Source organism: Balaenoptera ricei, chromosome 3, assembly GCF_028023285.1.
Source record: "Balaenoptera ricei isolate mBalRic1 chromosome 3, mBalRic1.hap2, whole genome shotgun sequence".
Lineage (NCBI taxonomy): Eukaryota > Metazoa > Chordata > Mammalia > Artiodactyla > Balaenopteridae > Balaenoptera > Balaenoptera ricei.
In genome coordinates, this window is record NC_082641.1 from 11291600 (window position 1) to 11313839 (window position 22240).

At 39.0% G+C, this 22240-nt stretch overlaps 1 protein-coding gene across 1 annotated transcript in view; it reads right to left on the bottom strand.

Moving 5' to 3' along the window:
* The window catches only part of DNAH5 (dynein axonemal heavy chain 5), a 200715-nt gene that overhangs the window by 20136 nt on the left and 158339 nt on the right, over positions 1-22240 (bottom strand). The window contains exons 66-71 of the mRNA XM_059916759.1: positions 13943-14186; positions 12820-12934; positions 12142-12332; positions 8082-8203; positions 5101-5250; positions 2019-2264 (exon numbers count right to left, since the gene is read on the bottom strand). Coding sequence (XP_059772742.1) covers positions 2019-2264; positions 5101-5250; positions 8082-8203; positions 12142-12332; positions 12820-12934; positions 13943-14186 — 1068 coding nt within the window. The remainder of the gene's footprint in view (positions 1-2018; positions 2265-5100; positions 5251-8081; positions 8204-12141; positions 12333-12819; positions 12935-13942; positions 14187-22240) is intronic.

Consider the following 22240-nt stretch of genomic DNA (forward strand, 5'->3'; position numbering starts at 1 on the left):
AAAGGAAAGCTTACCTATTGAATTTGGAGACCTATTACCTTCCTTCTCCCACTGAGTTCCCAGAATACGGACAGCAAGGTATATACCCTCTAGAATAAGGGAAGAACCTTCTCTGGGGAATCTGACCACTCTAACACCAAGAGCCTTAGAAAATAAAAAGCCATATCTCTTGTATAAATTATTCTATGAGCATAAGAAGATTCTTGTATAAAGCAACACAGGCAAAAATTTAGGTCATGAAATAATAATTTATTCAATACCTAACCTATAGAACATTTTTTTGCTAAAACCATCTACCATACCCAGATCATAACCTTGAGTTGTTTTCTTGACTCTCTGACTCTGGATCACTTAGATTTGATTAGTGTAACCTGAGATATTTTTCTTTCCAAGAAACAAACTAAGCACCAGATCTAAAATCTTACTCAAGTTACATGTAAAACTGATCATTCTGGAATGTCACATATTCCCTTACATTTTCTTCAGAAGTATATAGCACTGCTGAATAAATAACTATTTATTTATCCTATGAAAATTTAATTGACACTATCCACAATTCAAAAAAAAGGGAAATTAAATATAAAACATAACTACAAAAAGGCTTCAGATGCTCTCTTTCATCCAGCATACAAGTGACTCCTGATCTAAGTCTCTTAGGTGAGAACTTGGAAGGTTCGATCTTCACCCACGGAAAGGAATCTTTGGCCAAGGTTGTTTCTTTGGCATTGCCACACTCTGTATGAATGTTTTGTGTTCTTACTGAGCAGATCATCCATTTTGCTATTCTTGGGTAATTGGTTCACTCTGTCATAAAACACTATTGTCTCTGACACTTTTATAAGCATGCTAATAATAATAAAGATTTTTAAAATTTTTTACTTGAAATTAAACTACTAAACAAAAAACACAGATAAATTGAAGGCTAAAAACATTCCATTTAAATTCTAATTTAGTTGCCTGAAGCTATTAGTTACACCATTATTTATTTTAAATTCAAGTTAAATCCATGTCCTGTGAATGTCAGTGTTTTTGCTCTAAGTACAGTACTATGCAGAGGAAGGAAGTCAAGGGGGAGGGAGGATGAGGGGGGAGAGGCCAGAATGGAGGCCCACCAAGCCCTCGTGTCAGACCAGACCTAGGATTCTGAATCATGGATTTATTTTTTCATCTCTAAACATATTTAAATCAGGTGCCTTCTGCCCTCCCCCTCCCAACTACAAACTAAGTGCATCAGACAGAGCACAGCACACATGAGAGACCTCTCCCTTTCACCAAAGCTGGGGGCAGGGCACAGCTTGAGGATGGAAGAGGTAAATATGGAGGTTCTAGAACCCAGTGAGCTCAGTTCCAGACCAGGGGGAGGGGACCAGGATGCAGCATAGTGGTAAGATTCTAGAGTCAGCAGCTGGGACCTAGAACCCAATGGTTTCAGGGTGAGCTTAGTGTTTGGTCTGCTCTGTACACTGTTGAATTTGCAAGCTGCAAAGGGCTCTAGGAGACCCACTTGGAAGGCAACAGGCCAGGTTTCCTGCAAACCTCTGGTACCACCACAGGATAACAGCAGATTCCTGGCCTCTGGGATTGAGGGCAGGCCTAGGGGACCCCAGGGCACAGATGATGCATTCTGGAACTCAAGAAAGGTATGGTGTTGTAGATTCTGGAGAGTTATGGATTCCAAGAGCAGAGCTGGAGGGGTTGGAGCGTATGGCAGAGAGAAGGAACTATGAACCCTATAGAACGTTCGGGACCTGGAGTGGGGTTTAGCGTTATGCAAACTGGTCAGGGAATAGGATGTTCTGATTGGGCAAGTTTTCCATAAGTCAAGGCTCAGCAGAAAAAGTTTTAAGTGTGTCCATTTTTCCATGGAAATTTTCTAATAGATATCATGCTTTTTCCTGTTTAGTAAACAGAATACAATACATAAGTTTAAACTATTAAGGATTCATAAGCTCTCTGCATCGTTATTCTATAACCTGTAATGTCAACATCATAACACAAAAGTAGACATCTGGTCTCACATTCGCCATGGTCTGCTGCAGGAGCTTGCGAGCGTGGACCTCCTGGCCCTGCCCCATGGACACGTAGCGGGTTTCTATTTTTAATCTCTTCCCCAAGGCGATGATGGAACCTGTGGGGTCTGAGCCCATAGACAGGACACAGATGAGTGGTGTCCGTGGATCAGATTCCTCCCATGTCTTTTCCAAGTCCAGGATAACACCTTCCGCATACTTTTCTCCCATGGAGTCCACGATGTACTTACGCGCCTGCCAAAAACAGTACACGAGTCACCAAAACTAGCTCCAGCTCCTTCTTGTGCATAATTCAATGTGGTTTCCAAAATTCATTTTTGTAGACTATCTCAATGATGTCTACAGTAACCCTGCCAGGAAAATAGGGCAGAAGCTTTTTTCTTGTTGGTTTATCTGTTTGTTTGCTTGCTTGCTTATTTGAATCCTCACTCTGTAGAAGCTGAGTTACTTGCCAAAAACACAATCACCCACTTAAAAGACTAGAACCCAGGTTGGCTGACTCCTTATCTGGGACCCGTTTCAATACACCGGCTGCTTCATGCTGTACAAAAGATTTAAAATATTAGGCAACTCTATTATTGAGGATGCTTTAAGGGAAAAGTATATGCATTCAAATAATCAAGTAAACAGTACAATGCCTGGGATTTAATGGGTTCTTAACAAATAGATAATTACTGCTGAGTGACTACTTACGTAGTGAAATTTATTGCATACTTATCAAATTAATTAATTTTTAAAGATTTAATCCAATTGCATTTGGAGCACACGGTACCACTTATTTTTGTATCTCTTAATATTTTTTCAAGGTTGGCCAGATCCTGTATTGAATTCTCTAACCTAAGTATAAATGCCTGCACATTTTTTACAGCTTTCTGAAAGGTACTTTACAAGTTTGCCTGACATGTTCTTTGGCTTCTCCAAAAGTCTACTTGTTTACACATTCATCACAGCCACTGGGCAGTGTGCTTCGTGATCAGGAAGGACTTCAAAGGCTGGACGCTCAGGTGTTCCACAAATTGCAGTTGTTTCTCAGCCACAGGCACCTGGGTACCTGCCATCATTGCAGCATTTCTCAAGATCCAGGTGTTTTGTCCTCTGGCATAGCAAGAAGCTCAAAATGGTCAATCTTGCTATAGAACTCAGCACTGACCCCCACCTGGACATTTCCATCCAAGCTATGAGCTAACTTACTGTTACCTATACATACATCAGGGGCCAGGTGGTAAATATATTAGGCTTTCATGGCCGTACAGACTCTGTTGCCCAACTCAACCTACCACTGCAGCATAAACAAATGATAGTTCATAAATAAATGAGCATGGCTATGTTCCCATAAAAGTTTACAGACACTGGACTTTGAATGTTATATAATTTTCACATATCACAAAATATTATTATTCTTGGCTTTTTTTCAAGCATTTAAAACTATAAAAACCATTCTTAGCTCACAGCTGTACATAAACAGGCAGTAGCACAAGACACCCTCTGATAGCGTGTTCTTCTTGCAACCAGGCTTTTGAATGTCCCTGGACATGCACTCATGCTCAGCCAAAATGCTACGAACAAGCCTGATGTTGCTTGTGGGGAATGGGGATTAAATATGTCCACATTGTCGACCTTGTAATATGCTTCCCCAAATGGTGTCTGGTTGAAAATCACAAAAGGAATCTAATGTGAGAATAAAAACTTCAGAGGAGACAACATTTTTCCAAGGGGCCTTCTAGATCTTGCTTAAGACTTGGGTGTTACCATAAGGGCCAGGGGAAGCCATTAAAGGAATACCATAATGATATTTCTGTTTCTTCTAGAATATACAAGATGGATTAGAGTGGGCAAGAATGAACTACAGGAGACCAGTTAGAAAGACATGGCTGTCATCAGCCTAAGGGTGACAGAGGCCAGAATGAAGATGACAAAGTTACAAAGGGGTGGGAGACACTTAAATTTCAGCACTGAACCCAATAAAGTGTTATATGAAAAAAATAAAAAGGGAAGGAAGGAAGAGTGGGAGGGAAGGGAGGGAGGGAGGGAGGAAGGAGAGAAGGAAGGGGAAAAGAAAAGTCTACTTGAAACTTCTACACTCCCCTTAAATAAGGCAACTGTTTGACAATTCATTTGGTCAGGATAAAAGTAATGACGTTGAGAAGAAAAACCAAAGGAAGGGTGATCTCAGTGCCCTGAGTTGCAAAACTCATTTTTCTTTTCTCAATAAATGATTGAATCTAGTTGTTTTCATGATTCCACAGTACCTAGGTGAACTTGGAGGTGGTTACTCCATATGTTTTTAACACTCCCTCTGGAGAGTGAAGGGGAAAAATTCCTACATTCTATTAGAAACCCCAGCCTACTGTTATTTTATGACTTATTTAAAGAAGTCTGTAAAAAAAAAAAAAAATCAATGTCTGTGAATAGTAGAGTTTAACTTTTAGCTGTGAAGGCAAGACACCACAAGTCTGTTTCATGGGTAAATTTCCATGACGGTAAGGCCAACAGATTAAAAGTCTTTGAAAAGATGGATCTTGTAGAGGCAGGGTTTACATTTAAACCATATGCATCATTCAAAGAAATTTAGGCAAACCTTCTTTCTCACATCGAGGTTTGTGACACATCCTGGGGTAATGGCTACAGATTTGGGGATGCTATACTGCCCTGTAGTCTTCCTCTCCCCTCCCCAGTACCTGAGCAGTCTTCCTATTTAAGAAACATCACTTTACTACTAGCAAAATGGAGTAGCCATATCTTTTTTGAGTTAATATAAAAATGATATGGAAAAACAATGCATTACCTTCACATTAGACCTATATAACCACCTTACAAACATAGTTTCCTCTTTCACTCTTATTGTATCACTTAGACCAAAGAAAATTATTAAATTACTTAGCCCAAATATACACCTCTGTACACTTATTTGTTGTTTATTTTTCCATTTTTCACAATTGTATTGCTAGAAAATTACACAGAAGCCTACACAAAAATTCTCATGGGGATTAACATTTTAAATATTCTTTTAAATTTAAAAGGAAATGTTCCTTTAAAATATTCTCCTATTTTTAAAATATGTACTTTTTACCTGGGCAATGGTTCTGTCGGGACACCAGGATCTAATAAGGAGAAGACGTCTAAAGCAGTCTAGAGATTTATCATAGGCATTTGGAAGGGGTTCCTCCTCAGGGTTTTCCTTATCAAACCAAATTTTCCACATTTTCTCATTTCTCGATATCTGAAAATACCAGGGGATAAGAAAAATGTCACACCACAGAAAAATCTTTCAGTAAGCATTCACAGATATTTTTCCTCTTTCTGACCATTCCAGGCATGTGTGAATGCTATTCCTTGAGTATTTTTTAAAATTTTATATCCTAGCACCAAAAAGTTGAGAGTCTAAAATCAAATGTGATTTGCTCTAAAGTCAGTCTGTACTAACACCAGCCTCCGGCTCCCTCTTAAAGGAGGGAGAGCCCTGGGTTGTGGAATTTCTTCTATGACTTTGTGGGAACAAATCTGCAAAGAATAAAGAAATCAATGGAAATTCATTTTCATTATTTTAAGGAAATCTGTTTTGCTCCATGAGATCCCTTATGATGAAGAACCAAGTCTCAGGCTTCCCTGGTGGCGCAGTGGTTAAGAATCCGCCTGCCAATGCAGGGTACATGGGTTCGAGCCCTGGTCTGGGAAGATCCCACACATTGGGAAGCAACTAGGCCCGTGCGCCACAGCTACTGAGCCTGCACTCTAGAGCCCTCGAGCCACAACTACTCAGCCCACGTGCCACAACTACTGAAGCCCGCTATCCTAGAGCCCGTGCTCCGCAACAAGAGGAGCCACTGCAACGTGCACCGCAACGAGGAGTAGCCCCCGCTCGCCGCAACTAGAGAGAGCCCGCGCGCAGCGAAGACCCAATGCAGCCAAAAATAAAATAAATAAATTTATTATTTTTTAAATTAATTAATTAATTAATTTATCTTTTTATTTTTGGCTGCATTGGGTCTTCATTGCTGTGCGCGGGCTCCCTCTAGTTGCGGCGAGTGGGGGCTACTCTTCGTTGCGGTGCACGGGCTTCTCACTGCGGTGGCTTCTCTTGTTGCGGAGCACAGGCTCTAGGCGTATGGGCTTCAGTAGTCGTGGCTCCCAGGCTCTAGAGCACAGGCTCAGTAGCTGTGGTGCATGGGCTTAGTTGCTCCATGGCATGTGGGATCTTCCTGGACCAGGGCTCGAACCCATGTCCGCTGCACTGGCAGGCGGATTCTTAACCACTGTGTCACCAGGGAAGTCCCAAAATAAAATAAATAAATTTATTAAAAAAAAAAAAAAGAACCAAGTCTCATTCACTTATGTTTCCTCATTTCCCAGGACCATTCTTGGAACAAAAGAAGACATTTAATACATGTTTATTATTGAAGTCTCTTGGTCAATACTCTATTAATCTAGAGTAATTTGAAATACACCACTTAATATCAGCATTAAATGAATAATCACACTTGCTTCCTTTAGGCAATTGATAAAGGAAAAAAACACAGTCCATTATCACTTGAAGCTTAAAAAACCAAAGAGGGGCAAGCATTATATGGGCAAGCATCTCAAAATCATAGAATAAATCACATCGGCAGATAAACATGATCTTATGTTCTCTGGTATATTCCCTTTGATTAAAGCCCCAAGTGTAATCCTTGGAGATCTAATCAAAGGAAAAACCATTTGGGTTCATATTTAGAAAGTATCATGTAAGAATAAAAAAATAACCTCTTTCAATCATGAAAGACTACATAATATGGAGGGATTTCAGGTATAAAGTATAATCTCCAGAAGACAGCTACTTCAATAACTGATAATAGTCCAGGAAAGGTCACTAGGAGTCATCCCATGGGGGAACAAGCTAGAATGCATTAAAATCTCCCCCTCAAAAAGCTATTTAACCCAAAAGAATGGCTTATACCCTAATTACATGGCAATCACCAGGTGTAAGCCAAAACATAAAAAATACAGCAGAACTTAAGCTTCCAGTCAACCTAAACTGGCAAAGTCAAGAATGAGCATTAGGACAAATACCATATGATATCATTTATATGTGGAACCTAAAATACGATACAAATAAATTTATCTATGAAACAGAAACAGACTCACAGACATAGAACACAAACTTAACAGCTACCAAAGGGGAAAGGGGGTGGGGGAGGGAGAAATTAGGAGCTTGGGATTAACAGATACAAACGACTGCATATAAAATAGATAAACAACAAGGTCCTACTACATAGCACAGGGAACTATAGTCGATATCTTGTAATAAACCCTAATGGAAAAGAATATATGTATATATATACACAACTAAATCACTTTCTTGTACACCAGAAACTAACGTAACATTGTAAATCAACTATACTTTAATGATTAAAAAAAAAAAAGCCACCTTGCTGTCCATGCAGCTTCTCGCTGGTCATCAGATTCTCAAGAAGCTATTTCCTGGCTTGTCCCAATTCAACTTTCTATACCCAAGTTCCACAATACCAATATATACACAATTCATCAGGAACTTGCTGCTTATGAAAGGACAACGACTTCTAAAGATAAAAGGCCAGGTGTTTGTGTTAGATTTAGACCCAGATGCCTAGCTAAGGCACTATAACGAAGAGAGGAAGAAGAGAGAAACAAGAGGTAAGAATGGATGTTTATCACTTAGAGGAAGGGTGTTCTTATTACTTTTCATTTCATCTTTAGAAAGACGGCAAAACCTTTTAATCATATCTAATCATTTAATCTAATTGAATCTGTTTTCCCACTTACTTATGGGTCTCTAATTGGTGATACTGACATACCATCCAGGTCAGCGTTGGTTAAACTTCCTGGGTAACTAATTTCTTCCTGCGAGACCAGCCTGCCATGGATGGAGTGTGCTTTATCAGAGTATGAGTGAGCGGTGAGGAAAGTCAAGCACTGGTCATACCATTTTAAGAGTGACAAAGAAATCTCTCTCTTCCCCAAGTAGTGTAGCCAAATGATAAATCAAGAAGCTGCTCACTGTGACGTTATCATAAGTTTACTCAAAGCACAAGTTACCTGATCAAGGACATCAGAAAACTGTCTAAGTTTGCTCAGTTCCACCAAATTCAGCCAGGTCATGTCCAGGATCCATTTAGATGGTTTAGGAGGACAGGCTTTCAAGTCCAACGAGGCACCACCTTTCAAGTTAAACATATTAAGTTATTAAATTTTTCTTTCTTTACTGTAAAACAATCTCTTTATAAAAAACTTTTGCTGAAACTATTTTAATATCAATTATTTTACTACCTGGACATTTATTAAACTCAAAAATAGAAATCATAGTGATGAACAAGCTTTAACATTTAATAAAGGAATAGATGATTTTAGAAAAACACATTTAAGGATCAATAATATAGCTTTGGATTTAGGTAAGTGGTGGATTCTGTCTTAGCTCCACCTGGCCAAGGTCTGGGACAAGCCAGCTCATCTGTCTGGAACTCTGTTTCCAAATATGTACAATGGGAATAATGAAGCCTAGGTGTTGTGCTAATGGCAGAAAATATATAAAGTGAGTGTAAAGCACTCAAAACAGGATTAAGGACAAAGCAGAGGGTCACTAAATGAGCAGCTATTGTCAGCATTAAGAATTGCCAAATATTGGCACAAGCTCATTTTAAGGAGAGAATTTATCTAGAAATGTTAGTAGCACTATCTGTGTTTGAAGGGTTCTCCTCTATAAATCAGTATATTATTTACATCCATTTTGAGCACACCCAAGGGCCCTGTGCTATGTCACTTATTTTTCATCAATCTACCCACAACAAACATTTCCATTCGGTACTGACTCCTATCTTTTTGCTGATGATTTACCTAGGCTCACATAACTCATATAACTCTCACAGCGCCATAAAATAAATGACAGTTTAAAAAGTTATTGTTGCCTATCCCAGAAAAACTAAATGTGTGAACAATCATATTTTAAGTCAAAGAAAGAGTTAGCAAGTCTTCTATAGGATAAAATATACTGTTTAATAAATAACATCTATTAAAATGTTTCAGGGAAAATATGCTCTAACCATAATTCTTAGAAGGATATAACCAATCCATTTGGCTACAATCTTTTTTTGAACAGTGCAGGTCATAAACAAGTAATAATACTCAAGATATTTACTGAGCCAATCTCTACTTTATTCAGGTACCATGGACCCCACGAAATTGCTGTCTTTTGCCGAATCTATCTTAGTAGACGTCCGAGGTAAGTGGAACAAGAGGTAAGTGAAGCCATTTCAGTGAAAATATTAGCTCATAAAAGCAAAACAGATTGCTTGAACACCAGGAAGCAGTTAAAGACCTAAGGACAATGCCACTGTGTTGAAAACTGTCACACCAATTTCCATAGAAACTGTCCATTTTCCAACAAACTGAAAAGAATAAGGTATTACCACAGGATTAGGGAGAAGCTTTTCATGGAAAAGAGTGTTCCTTGAAGCCAAAGATTATTCATTGTTTAACAGAGGGTAGCACTGTCATGAATATCTTGCCTGCCTCAAATGTGTACTTTGGGCAACAAAGAATGTTGTAATGGTAGGGAGTGGGGAACATATTCCTGGATAACATGGTACCAGATTAGGTGGACTTTTGATGAATAAACTGCTGGGATAGGAATAATTCAAAATAAATTCTCAAGATGATTGAGAATTATGCCAGTCCCTTCATCCCTCAAACCCTTGCTTTGGGAGAAAGAAGGTTTAAATCTTTATCATTACACCTTGTAAAAGTGAAACATGCTTACAATGATTTATACAAGTTGTACCTTGTATCGTGAAGTGGTATAACTAGGGCAGACTTAGAAAGTCATCCAGGCTGATGGTTTCCCTTCTTAGAGATGAGTACATTAAAAAATCAGCATCAAAACACTGTTGCTCTCTAAATAACATTTTCAAACAAGTGATTTTAAAGTCCTTACAGAAGGAGTTCATGTCATTGGGCAGCTTTCACCAACATAACTAACAAAGGGAAATCTTATGAAACTCTGTGTCCTAAAGGAGTACAAGAAATAAATAGCTGTTGAATGCCAAAGTCCCACAAAATCCTGTCCAACCTATGCAAGCCTCAGACTAATCGAAATAAACTAAAAAACTAAAGATAATATAACAATGCCTATCATCTGTTGAGCTATTCTATGTGCCAGGGTTTATATAAGTTGTGCGAATTCTCAATAATCCTATTATGTAGATTTGACTATCCTTGTTTCATAGCTGAGGCAACTGAAGCTTGAAAAGTTTAAACTGCTCAAAACCACTCATCCAGAAGGTGGCAAAGCCACTATTTTCCCTTAGAGTCTTCCCAACTCTAAATCCCACGTTTGTTTTGATCACGCCAAATAGTAACACACTTTACAGTATTTCTGGACACTATGTGCAATGTCATTTCCATAGAGAAATGCATCTCATGCCTGAATTGAGGGTGTCAGGAACAACTTTCCCACAGGAAGCTCCATCAGCTGCAGGACCAGAGTCACTGAGGCCAGAAATCATTTATATACGAAGGACTCGCTGAAGAAGGCAACTCTACACCTACATGCCCATCTAAGGTGATGTCTCACCAGACCATTCATCTTCCATGTGCTCTGATTTAGAAAACTTGGAACAAAAAGAAACCTAAGGGGCAAGGGTTCAACGTTTAGAAACAAGAGAGAGAAAGAGAAAGAGAGATCATCCACAAATCATAATTTCTGAGTTTTCAAGTCTAACTAAATGAGTCTTTATTGCTACCATAAGATACATAGATATAGATATAGTTATAGATGCATAAGCATATGTATATGAACATGAATATGCATTTGTGTATGTATAAGTATGACTCTGACCTACATACCCCCATGTGTGCCCTTCTCTACTGCCCCCACTGGGATCCTCTTCAAGTTCCTCTGCAAATCTACTCTCCATGTAGGTGAAGTCAATGAAAATCCACCCCTCCAAAGATAAAGTTGTGCCTTATCTTTAAAGATAAGCCTTTGTTTAGAAAGGTAGAGTAGATAAAACCATTTCGAGCCCAGCATCATTTCCACTGTTCCTTTAAATACTTTTTGTCCAGACATTCAAGAATGTGATAGCAAATGTGTGTTTCCCAGCGTTCCACGGCAGAGGGGACCTGTCTGTGATCAACGCTACAATAGATACAGAGGAAATATCCATGGGATGAGTGGCATGGTCACCTCACCCACTCTGCTCCAGCCGCCCTGGTTGCTTTGCTTTGCCTTCATCATAGGACGCCCTCTCCCACTAGAGGCATTGATGCCACCTCCTCAACCTTTAGCACTTTCTCTAAACATCCCCAGGACCAACATCCCCTGGTCCTTCAGGTCTTGGCCACCTGCCCATCTCTCAGGAATCCTACCCAATTAGAGATCCCATTAAATATCCCATTAAAATTTTTAAACCTTCCCCACTCCACATACTAAACATTCCCCAACTCCCTTATCCTTCTCCGTTTTTCCATAGTGCTTACTAGCTCCTCACATACTGCACAATTTACTTACTGGTTATTATGTTTCAAGTGCCTATTCTGTGTCCTGGCATGCAATAGTTGCCCAATAAATATTCATGCAATTAATGAACAAATAAAATATCTCAGACTTCCCTGGTGGCGCAGTGGTTAAGAATCCACCTGCCAATGCAGGGGACATGGGTTCGATCCCTGGTCCAGGAAGATCCCACATGCCGTGGAGCAACTGAGCCCTTGCGCCACAACTACTGAGCCTGCGCTCTAGAGCCCGCAAGCCACAACTACTGAACCCGCAAGCCACAGCTACTGAAGCCTGCATGCCTAGAGCCCGTGCTCCACAACAAGAGAAGCCACCGCAATGAGAAGCCTGCACACCACAACGAAGAGTAGCCCCCGCTCGCCGCAACTAGAGAAAGCCCGTGAGCAGCAACAAAGACCCAACACAGCCAAAAATAAAAAGATTAATTAATTAGTTAATTAATTTTTAAATGTTAAAAAAAATCTCACATAAATGCAATCTTCAATGAAATGCAAGGAAACTGCTATTGCTAAGAAAAAAATGCACAAGACCTTCACTATAATTCCTATATCTGCACCTGTGCACAATGCTTTCTATTCTAATATTGACCTTTAATAAGGGTGAGAAACTCTTCATGCTTGACTCGGTTCCTCTGCATGTCAATCTTTAGGGTAAGCAGCAGGGTGAACAGAAATTTGTGCTCCTCGTACAACCCCCGAGCCGTGTACTTATAAACCTCATAGGTCATGTGCTCAATGATATTAGCGATCCTCTTGCTTGTAATTGGGCTCTTGACAGACCTGGAGAAGAGAACATTTCAATCAGGCTTGTCCCACCGTTTTCAATTGTCCCTAAAAACAACGTCTTTAATGGAAAATAAGTAACTCTGGAGGACCAATTCTTATTTTTTACACATCAAGAGTAAGCCTCCTAAATCTAAAATAACAAGCACTCTCTCCACATGAAATAGCAGAATCCTCCATGTTGTCTGAATCAATTTTACCTGCGGAGTATTATCACTCACAACAATGTCTGGGGAATTTTCTTGTTTAACAGAAACTTGGGGAAACCAAAGGAATCGATCAGTGGATGAATAGTTGGTAGAGCTTTCTCTAAGCATAAAATGACAAATGAGAATGATTTGTTAACACACTGGTAATTACACTCAACTTAGATTTTAAAAAAAGAAGCAGCTTAGTTGCAAAGGGAAAATAAGTTATCAATGTAATGTCACCGTTCTAACCCACAGATACAGAATTCAGCTTGGCTTCCTGAGTACAGACGTACCTGGCTAAGGAAAGGTCAAACAAGCCAAGAAACTGGCGGAGCGAAGTCTGATACATCTCATTAACCAAGCACATCTCCGTGATGAGGAAGTAGAGGATGCTGCCCCGGGTAGCAACTAAAAGACAAAGAGCAACGTTGCACTTGCTATGAGCGCAGAAAATAAATGACCCACGCACAGATCAGTCTAAACGCTAAATGAAACAAGTTTTATTTGTACGTCTTAGCAATGACTGTCTACCAACAATGGGAGTCTAGAGCAATGTCATCATATATATTTAATTCTTCTTTGTAAGCTTTGAACAAGTAGTCTGCTATTTGGGTTCATTAAATGATACTTTCTGTTTTAGAATCTCTAGATCCCTTATAAATACATTTTATTACACTTTTTCATAGGTAGAAAAGACAAACGGTGGGACAGCATGGGTTGTATTGTAATATCCAGCAAACTGTGTAGGCATTGTTAAGGACCTCATTCTTAAGCTCCATGAGGAAGCCCTGACTAACCTTGGCCTCAAGTTGGTAAACCAAGGCATCGCAAAGATGACACCCCTGACTCTCCACCAGTAGATATTGTTTCAATTATTTTTCCAGAAGACATGCTAAATTACTAAAGGAAATTGAATTCTTTTAGCAGGTTCCCTTTATAACCCATGAACAACACTGATTTGCTGATCTGTGGATAAGGCTGAAGAGTTCCCATGAGACCAGAGAACTACCTGGATTCATGGGAACTCTACAGGACTACAAACAAAATACAGGCTTATTGTTATCAAATGATAAACAACTAGTGAACGGCCCACAAATGCAGCACAAATTCCTCAGACTTCACTAGTTTGCAGTCGGATGTCTTTAATAATTCTCCTCTCTACTTTCCGGTTTAAAAATAAGTTCACAGGAACCTTAAAGAATTTGCCAATAACATGAATTATAAGCACCTAGAAAATTTACACCATTATAAAATTTCTTCATCTCAATTTTACTGAATATTTAAAGAAATGCCACAAAACACAAATGGCCACCCCACGTTGCATAGTCGTTTTCGTAACATCCTTACTTCAATTTCTCTAATTCTCATTTCTCACTTCATTTTCCTGTGACATTCGTCTTTCATTACCAAACTCACCAGGTCTATATTCCTCCCGGGCTGAGTTAATTTGAATTTCTGTCTCAGCTGAAATTTCCAGCTTCTGTGTCACCTCCTCGGCTGTCTTTTTTGTGTTACTCAGCACAAGGATAAGACTCTCATCTTCCACCAGGGACCCCTGGGTACTGGTCAGACGGTAAAGCAAATTATCTTCCAGCTCCTTCATTCTCCTCTTGTTTGCAGTTACAACTTCCATGAGATGAGTTCTTTCCTTCTCCAGTTCCTGTTAATTTGCATAAATATATTTTCTTCTTAATGAACACCTATGGTTTGGCCATTCCTTAAAAAGTTTACCTATGGAGCTGCTCTCGAGTTCCTGTACTGTGGTTGTCATATTTGACTGCAGGAAATACGGACATCAAAATTAGAGGAGGAGAATTAATGGAGGAAAGAAGAATTGGTGGCAAACAATGTAAAATGTGCTAAAAATATTACCAGTATTAACTATTTACCATCTATTTATTTCCTAAAGTCAACTCATTTTTAAGGGACTTCTGTGATCATATTTACTCCTGTTTTGAAACTGAAATTTATTTGAAGACAATATATGCGTCTCAGATTAAATACATTTACCTCTGTTTGGTTTCTTATTTAAAAGAGCTCTATTGTTGTTTGAATGTGATTATTCTCAACTTTTGTGTTGAAATAGTATCCAACTCTGTGACAAGCAAGTGTCCAAAAGTTAGGCAAGCAAACTGTGCTGCTGCTGCAGGTACATTTAAATTGAAAAATCATCTTGACCTGAAAAGAAAAGATGCTGTCCTCTCCAAGAGAACGGACGTTCTGAATCCTTCCTAAAAGACCTTTACGGGTAGCTGGGGAGAGAATGGCTTTGGAAGATTATTGCCCTTAATGGCTATTTCTTCCTTTTGGTAGTTTGGAGAGGGAGAGACAGTGAAAGAGAAGGAAAGAAAAGATGGGGCTGGTGAGGGTGAGGGAAGGGGGAAACAGCCATGACACTCAACAAGCCAAGGGCAGCAGGAGACCCAGAGGCTGGGAGATGCTGCCAGCACCAAGTCAAATTGTACATGAAAGTCAAATTGTTTCATGAGAGACTCTAACTTGAAGTTAATAAAAGATTCAAAAGAGGACCAAAATGTTCATTGCAGCTCTATTTACAATAGCCAGGACATGGAAGCAACCTAAATGTCCGTCATCGGATGAATGGATAAAGAAGATGTGGCACATATATACAATGGCATATTACTCAGCCATAAAAAGAAATGAAATGGAGGTATTTGTAGTGAGGTGGATGGAGTTAGAGTCTGTCATACAGAGTGAAGTAAGTCAGAAAGAGAAAAACAAATACAGTATGCTAACACATATATATGGAATCTAAGGGGAAAAAAAAAAAAAATGGTCATGAAGAACCTAGTGGCAAGACGGGAATAAAGACACAGACCTACTAGAGAATGGAATTGAGGATATGGGGAGTGGGAGGGGTGCGATGTGACAGGGTAAGAGAGTGTCATGGACATATATACACTACCAAATGTAAATAGATAGCTAGTGGGAAGCAGCCGCATAGCACAGGGAGATCAGCTCAGTGCTTTGTGACCACCTAGAGGGGTGGGACAGGGAGGGTGGGAGGGAGGGAGATGCAAGAGGGAAGAGATATGGGAACATATATATATGTATAACTGATTCACTTTGTTATAAAGCAGAAACTAACATACCATTGTAAAGCAATTATACTTCAATAAAGATGTTTAAAAAAAAAAGGATTCAAAAGAGGAAAAGACAATGAGGAAATAGAATTTAAAATTTGAAGAGAAAGATACGCATTAGCAAGTTTGCTTGAAAAGCTTTCTAAATATAGTGTCCATTGACAAGGTACCTATGCTTACCTGCATTACTAAAGTTACGCACATTTCAGTATAAATACCATATGGGGAAACGAAGGTTAAATGCAGGTGACTTGAACAGGAAAGCACGGTCAGCAGTTCCAGTTGTGCGGGTACCTGGGCATGTGAAACCAAGCTCACACTGCTAGAGTAGCTTCAGAAAGGTAAATACTCAGTTAGGTATTCTGGATATGGCTCAGCAGGTTTTGTAGATTCTACTCCCTATCGAGAAAACTAGAAATCTAAAGTTACATGCAGTGATGAATCACACGAAATCATATAAAACATAATGGGACTATTCATTAATTACGTGATTATTTACTTTCTTTCTAATATAACATATAAATTACTTAATAGTTATGCTCCAAGGATTTTTTGGTTTATTGATACATTCTCCAACTCTTAGTACAATGTCCGATACATAGTAGGCTCTCAGTATTGCCCGGTGAATGATTAAATGCTATCCCCCTTTTCAAACTGATAAACTGAAACACATTAGTGTACCAGAAAATCTAGTCATGTCTTAGTGCCAGAAATACAGACATGAAAATTCTCCCTGTGTTAACAAAAACCATGAAGTTAAAAATAAAGGTCATGGTAGCAAAACTGCATGAAGGCAAAAAGCAAAGAGCACTGGCCTCTGCTTTACGTTCCAGCTAGTTAATCACCATTGGTTGAACAGTTATGGTGGGTGAGACCCTACCAGGCTCCCAACTCATGCTCTGAGCACAGTGAGTCAGGTCCGGGAACATTCTAGAAAAAAGAAAAATTCCCTCTTCAAGCAAAACAAAAGCTCAAACTTGCATCAATTCTTAATTCTTTGAGATACAGCAATGCAATTAAGACCTGCTCTTACTGTCTTTGCTTCCATGTGTTATTTGGTTACATTTGAAAGCTTCCTTACTGGTCATTTTATTTTTTTTTTTAACATCTTTAGTGGAGTATAATTGCTTTACATTACTGTGTTAGTTGCTGCTGCATAACAAAGTGAATCAGCTATACATATACATATATCCCCATATCCCCTCCCTCTTGCATCTCCTTCCCACCCTCCCTATCCCACCCCTCTAGGTGGACACAAAGCACCGAGCTGACCTCCCTGTGCTATGCAGCTGCTTCCCACTAGCTATCTATTTTACGTTTCTTAGTGTATATATGTCAATGCCACTCTCTCACTTCGTCCCAGCTTGCCCTTCCCCCTCCCGGTGTCCTCAAGTCCATTCTCTACGTCTGCATCTTTATTCCTGTCCTGCCCCTAGGTTCTTCAGAACCTTTTTTTTTTTTTTAGATTCCATATATATGTGTTAGCATATGGTATTTGTTTTTCTCTTTCTGACTTACTTAACTCTGTATGACAGTCTCTAGGTCCATCCACCTCACTACAAATAACTCAATTTCTTTTTATGGCTGAGTAATATTCCATTGTATATATGTGCCACATCTTCTTTATCCATTTATCTGTTGATGGACACTCAGGTTGCTTCCATGCCCTGGATATTGTAAATAGTGCTGCAATGAACATTGTGGTATATAACTCTTTCTGAATTATGGTTTTCTTAGTGTATATGCACAGTAGTGTGATTGCTGGGTCATATGGTAGTTCTATTTTTAGTTTTTTAAGGAACCTCCATATTGTTCTCCATAGTGGCTGTATCAATTTATATTCCCACCAACAGTGCAAGAGAGTTCCCTTTTCTCCACACCCTCTCCAGCATTTATTGTTTGTAGATTTTTTGATGATGGCCATTCTGACCAGTGTGAGGTGGTACCTCATTGTAGTTTTGATTTGCATTTCTCTAATGATTAGTGATGTTGAGCATCCTTTCATGTGTTTGTTGGCAATCCCCTTACTGGTCATTTTAATTCATTTATTTACTAGATAATAATCTCATATTTGAGATAAGTGACATTTAATGGTTACTATAAAATTCCTTTCCATGGGCAGTTATAATAAATGCACTCACAATATGGTTACACTAGGAAACAAAGTGATAATAAAATTAAATGGAAATAATTCAAATATTTTTTATTGCCATATTCTCAAATTTTACACACTCTTGCCATATTCTTAAATTTTACACACTCTCATTATTGTTTCTGAGTTCCTAAAGGTAAGCCTGATAAAAGTGCTCACATGAAGACAGGGAAGGAAAGTAAAGCAGTGAGAAGAGTGAGCATTTTGACATCAGGAAGACACGTTTAAATTCTAACACCCAGGACTTATTAACTGCATGACCTTGGCCATGTTATGCAAGTCTTTAAGCCTCAGTTTCTTCATCTGCAAAATGGACATAAAACAGCTCAGAGAGTGATTGTGAGGATATCATTAGCAAAGAAGCTCAAAACCAGTGACTGGATCATGACAGCTGCTCAGAAGACGTCTCTTCTCTCTATCCCCTCCCTTCATTCATTTCCAGCATGGATTTTTCAGATGCATTGTAATATTTATTTGGAAATGAGTAGTTTGAAAAGTAAAATTATAAGTTGGTATAAAATAAATCACACTTTAGAATTTCACGTATCATTGTAAAAGCATAATAAAGGAGCTGAAAGGGATTTTTTTTAAAGGAGAACTTTCTAATCTTGCACTTACAATGCTAAGGATGCATGCTTTCATGTCTGCTGGAGATGAGAGCATGGGCTATCAAATCCCAAATCTGCACCAAGTCTTACTGAGCCTTCCTGCATAAGCCTTCCTCCATTTTTTCCCAATTACATAGCAATTGCCCTAATCTAGGCTTTAATTATTGCTCGGGGGACCACACTAACCATGACTGGTCCCCCCGCTGATCTTCTGCTCTGCCATCACCCCCTTTTCTGCTCCTTGTCATTGAGGGCTCTCCCTTTACTATTTGGAAAGGTCCAAAATTTTCAACATAGTTTGCAAAACCTGTTACAACCTACATTTCCAATCTCATCTCCACTTGAGAACTACAGGATTGAGACTAAAATTATGCCTCCATGTTGCTTATGAAAACCATTATTAAGAAAATAAACACACTTATTAGTAATACATACAATAAGGTACAAATTATTCCTTTCCTGATTTTAAAGATAGTAAGTAAAAGCTTGAACATTATTGAGTTGATTATGGTCAATTTAATGTCACTGTTAACAACATTAATTAAATAAAATTGTCAATTAAAGAAATGCTTATATTCCCAAAGGATTAAAATAAGGCTAAGGAGTACATTTCCCCCATAGTTTGAAACTGATGAAATAATATACTCTAAAGTAAATACTACAACCTAAAGTAATATTTGGAATTCCAAAAGCAAATTATTCATTAAATAGCACACCAGTGGCCAAACAGTAGAACAGAACAATAGTTATGGGCCAAAGAAAGATACCTCTGAAAGAAAATAGAACAATTGCTATTTGCTTTTCATTTGAGATTTGAAAATGGAAAACCTACTTTGGGATAAGGTTTTAGGCATATTTTCATTTGTATGACAGATTTAAACATATTTCTGTTGAACTACAACTTTAGTTCCATAATATAGTTCTTTTACAAATTAATACGAAGGGGCAAAGTTAATCAAAATAATTTTGTCTATTTTTCCCACCAAAGGGATTATCTCTTAGCACACACACACACACACACACACACACTCACACACACACACAGACACACACACACATTTGTGCTATGTATTCTATATATTAAGACCACAACATAAAAATTTTATATAAACTGTGATAATGTGAAAAGTATCCCTGAATTGAATAAGAAAGTACATCAGTGATTCAGTACAACTTCATGAAATGTACTATTGATTAATTACATGATCAAAAGTTAAGTGGCTCAACAACGATGCAAATGAAAATTAAAATTCTTTGTGTTCATAAACTTCAACTATAACCAAAGTTTTGGAATCAATAAAAGGAAATAGATGAAAGCCTTCCACAGTTCTCATTTTTAACGTATCACCCAGGCTTTATTCCCAAAAATTCTTTCTCTTCTGTACCTTGCACTGGTAATTAAAATGAAAGATTAAACAACTGAACTCAGAAACAGATTTATTTTTTCTCCACCACCAATAACAATGGTGATAACAACGTCTATTTAGTGTCTTTATTAAGTTATTTCCCATGTCAGTTCCACCAAGTTTAGGTCCTTCCAGCTCCAAAAGAAATAAATCACACACCTGTTTGCTCATCCGAAATTCTGAACAATGATGACCCTTGAGGCTTTGTATTGTGTGGCTAGTAGAAGCTGTTAATTGATATTAATATTTTTCTCCTAATGGTACTCTTTGAGATTCTGTCTTATTCTCTAGGATCAAGGTGAGAGTGACCCGAAGAGACTAGGTTTCTTTAAAGGAAAGTTTCTGGAGGGCTACTGGTTTGTTGCCTATTTAAAATGGTCTGGATACATCACCTTCTGATGACAACAGCAGGCTGTCTAAATATACTCACAGGTACATCAGGTGAACAATTGAATATGACCTTGATGTGAACTTGAACAGCCCATGCATTTAAAAAGGCTGCCTTGAAGCACACAGAAAAGTATAAAGTCAGTTAAAAATCTGCCTTCCTTGTTTTCATATGCTCGGAGGTTTCCCTTTGTCTCTTAAGCAAAAAAACCTGCTCAGGTTGTACAGCTGAGCATTCATGAGACCAGATCCTGCGTGATAATAAGGCTCCTCACTGCCTGTATTCCCAGAACACTGGACAGCTGGTGAATTTATGGACTCAAAGAAGAGTAGCCTTTCCCTTGTATCCTAAGTTACTGTTCCAAGCTGCCTTTCACAAGGAGAATCAACAGACCAGTGAAGGCATAACTCATCCTGACTGAAGATGTTCACCATTTGTTTCAATGTTCCCTACATTTAGGGCATTTCTTAGATGCTTTCCAGCATCAACTTCCTATCTGTGGGATCTTCCTAGCTTTCAAAAGCCCCCTCCTTGGCCCAATAACATTTCATATTGATATTTTTACCATCACCCAAGATGTGATCATAGTAAGAGAGACTTCATTGTCACTGAAGTCAAAGAAACAGTTTGGACTTAACGTTTTATATCTGTGTCCATAGGCACAGACATAGGCTCTTTTCAACTGAGTCACTAGATGATAAAAAAAAATGCCCTGAAAGCACCAGAGATCAACTCAGACCCACTTGCCACCACCCAGGCTGAAAAGATTCAGCAAAGTGAGCAAATTCAGGAGCACGGTGGGCAGAAAAGATGCTGCAAAAGGAAAAGCTGCTGGCGGAAAGTAGACTATGTAAGATCCATCACAAATAAGTCTCGCAGCTCACTTCGCTTTAGAGAAAAAAAAACTACAGATTACGTGTCGTATTCTAATGTGGTTCAGGGTAAGATGACTATTAAAACAGAATGAGTGTCATGTCACTCTGACCACACTTTTGTGAGAATCATTTCCTTTGAGCCTGGGACAAGTTCTGATAATGAGAGGATGGTAAGAGAATAATGTCTGAAGGCACCCAACTTTCCCAGGAAGTAAGGCAAAGCCTGGCCTGGGATCCATATTGGCTTTTCAAGGCTGTTCAGAATCTTCCAGTGAGCTTCATGCCCCCCTTACTTCATCTTAGAGCTCTGCTGCAACAATTACAGGTCAGTCCCGGAGTTGTTGTTGTGTTTTGTGGCAACCAAAAATCTGGGAAGCCAAATTATTCTTTCCAAGGAGACTGTATTCATCTCAGCTGAATAGTAAGAAAGCCAAGGACAAGGATATTATTCAGAGTGCTATCAAAGCCCCTATCTTCCTGAAGCCAGCACTACAGGTGAAAGCAGAGCCTAAAATACGGGCAATGGATACTGCCCTGAAGACTCTCGGGGATGCCCCAGCTCCACAGATTTGCTGTTGATCAAGAACCCCTGTCCTGGGCTTCCCTGGTGGCGCAGTGGTTGAGAATCTGCCTGCCAATGCAGGGGACGCGGGTTCGAGCCCTGGTCTGGAAAGATCCCACATGCCGCGGAGCAACTGGGCCCGTGAGCCACAATTACTGAGCCTGCGCGTCTGGAGCCTGTGCTCCGCAACAAGAGAGGCCGCGACAGTGAGAGGCTCGCGCACCACGATGAAGAGTGGCTCCCGCTTGCCGCAACTAGAGAAAGCCCTCGCACAGAAATGAAGACCCAACATAGCCAAAAATAAATATAAAAATAAATAAATAAATAAAAGATTATTATTAAAAAAAAAAAACTTTAAAAAAAAAGAACCCCTGTCCTTCCTGAAATAAGGGTGTGGCAGCGCTAAACTTCCTCAACCATCTCTACTGAGATTTCAAAAATAAACAAGTATATATTTGGAAGGATGTTACTTCTTCAATAGCCAGTCTGTGGTAGGAACGCTGGCATCGGTTCCTGCCATACTGAGGTCACCAACGATGTGAATTTATGAAGTTGGATTAAATGCTTTTAATGCAACTTCCAACCGTATAACTCTATGATTTATGTACAATAAATTAAA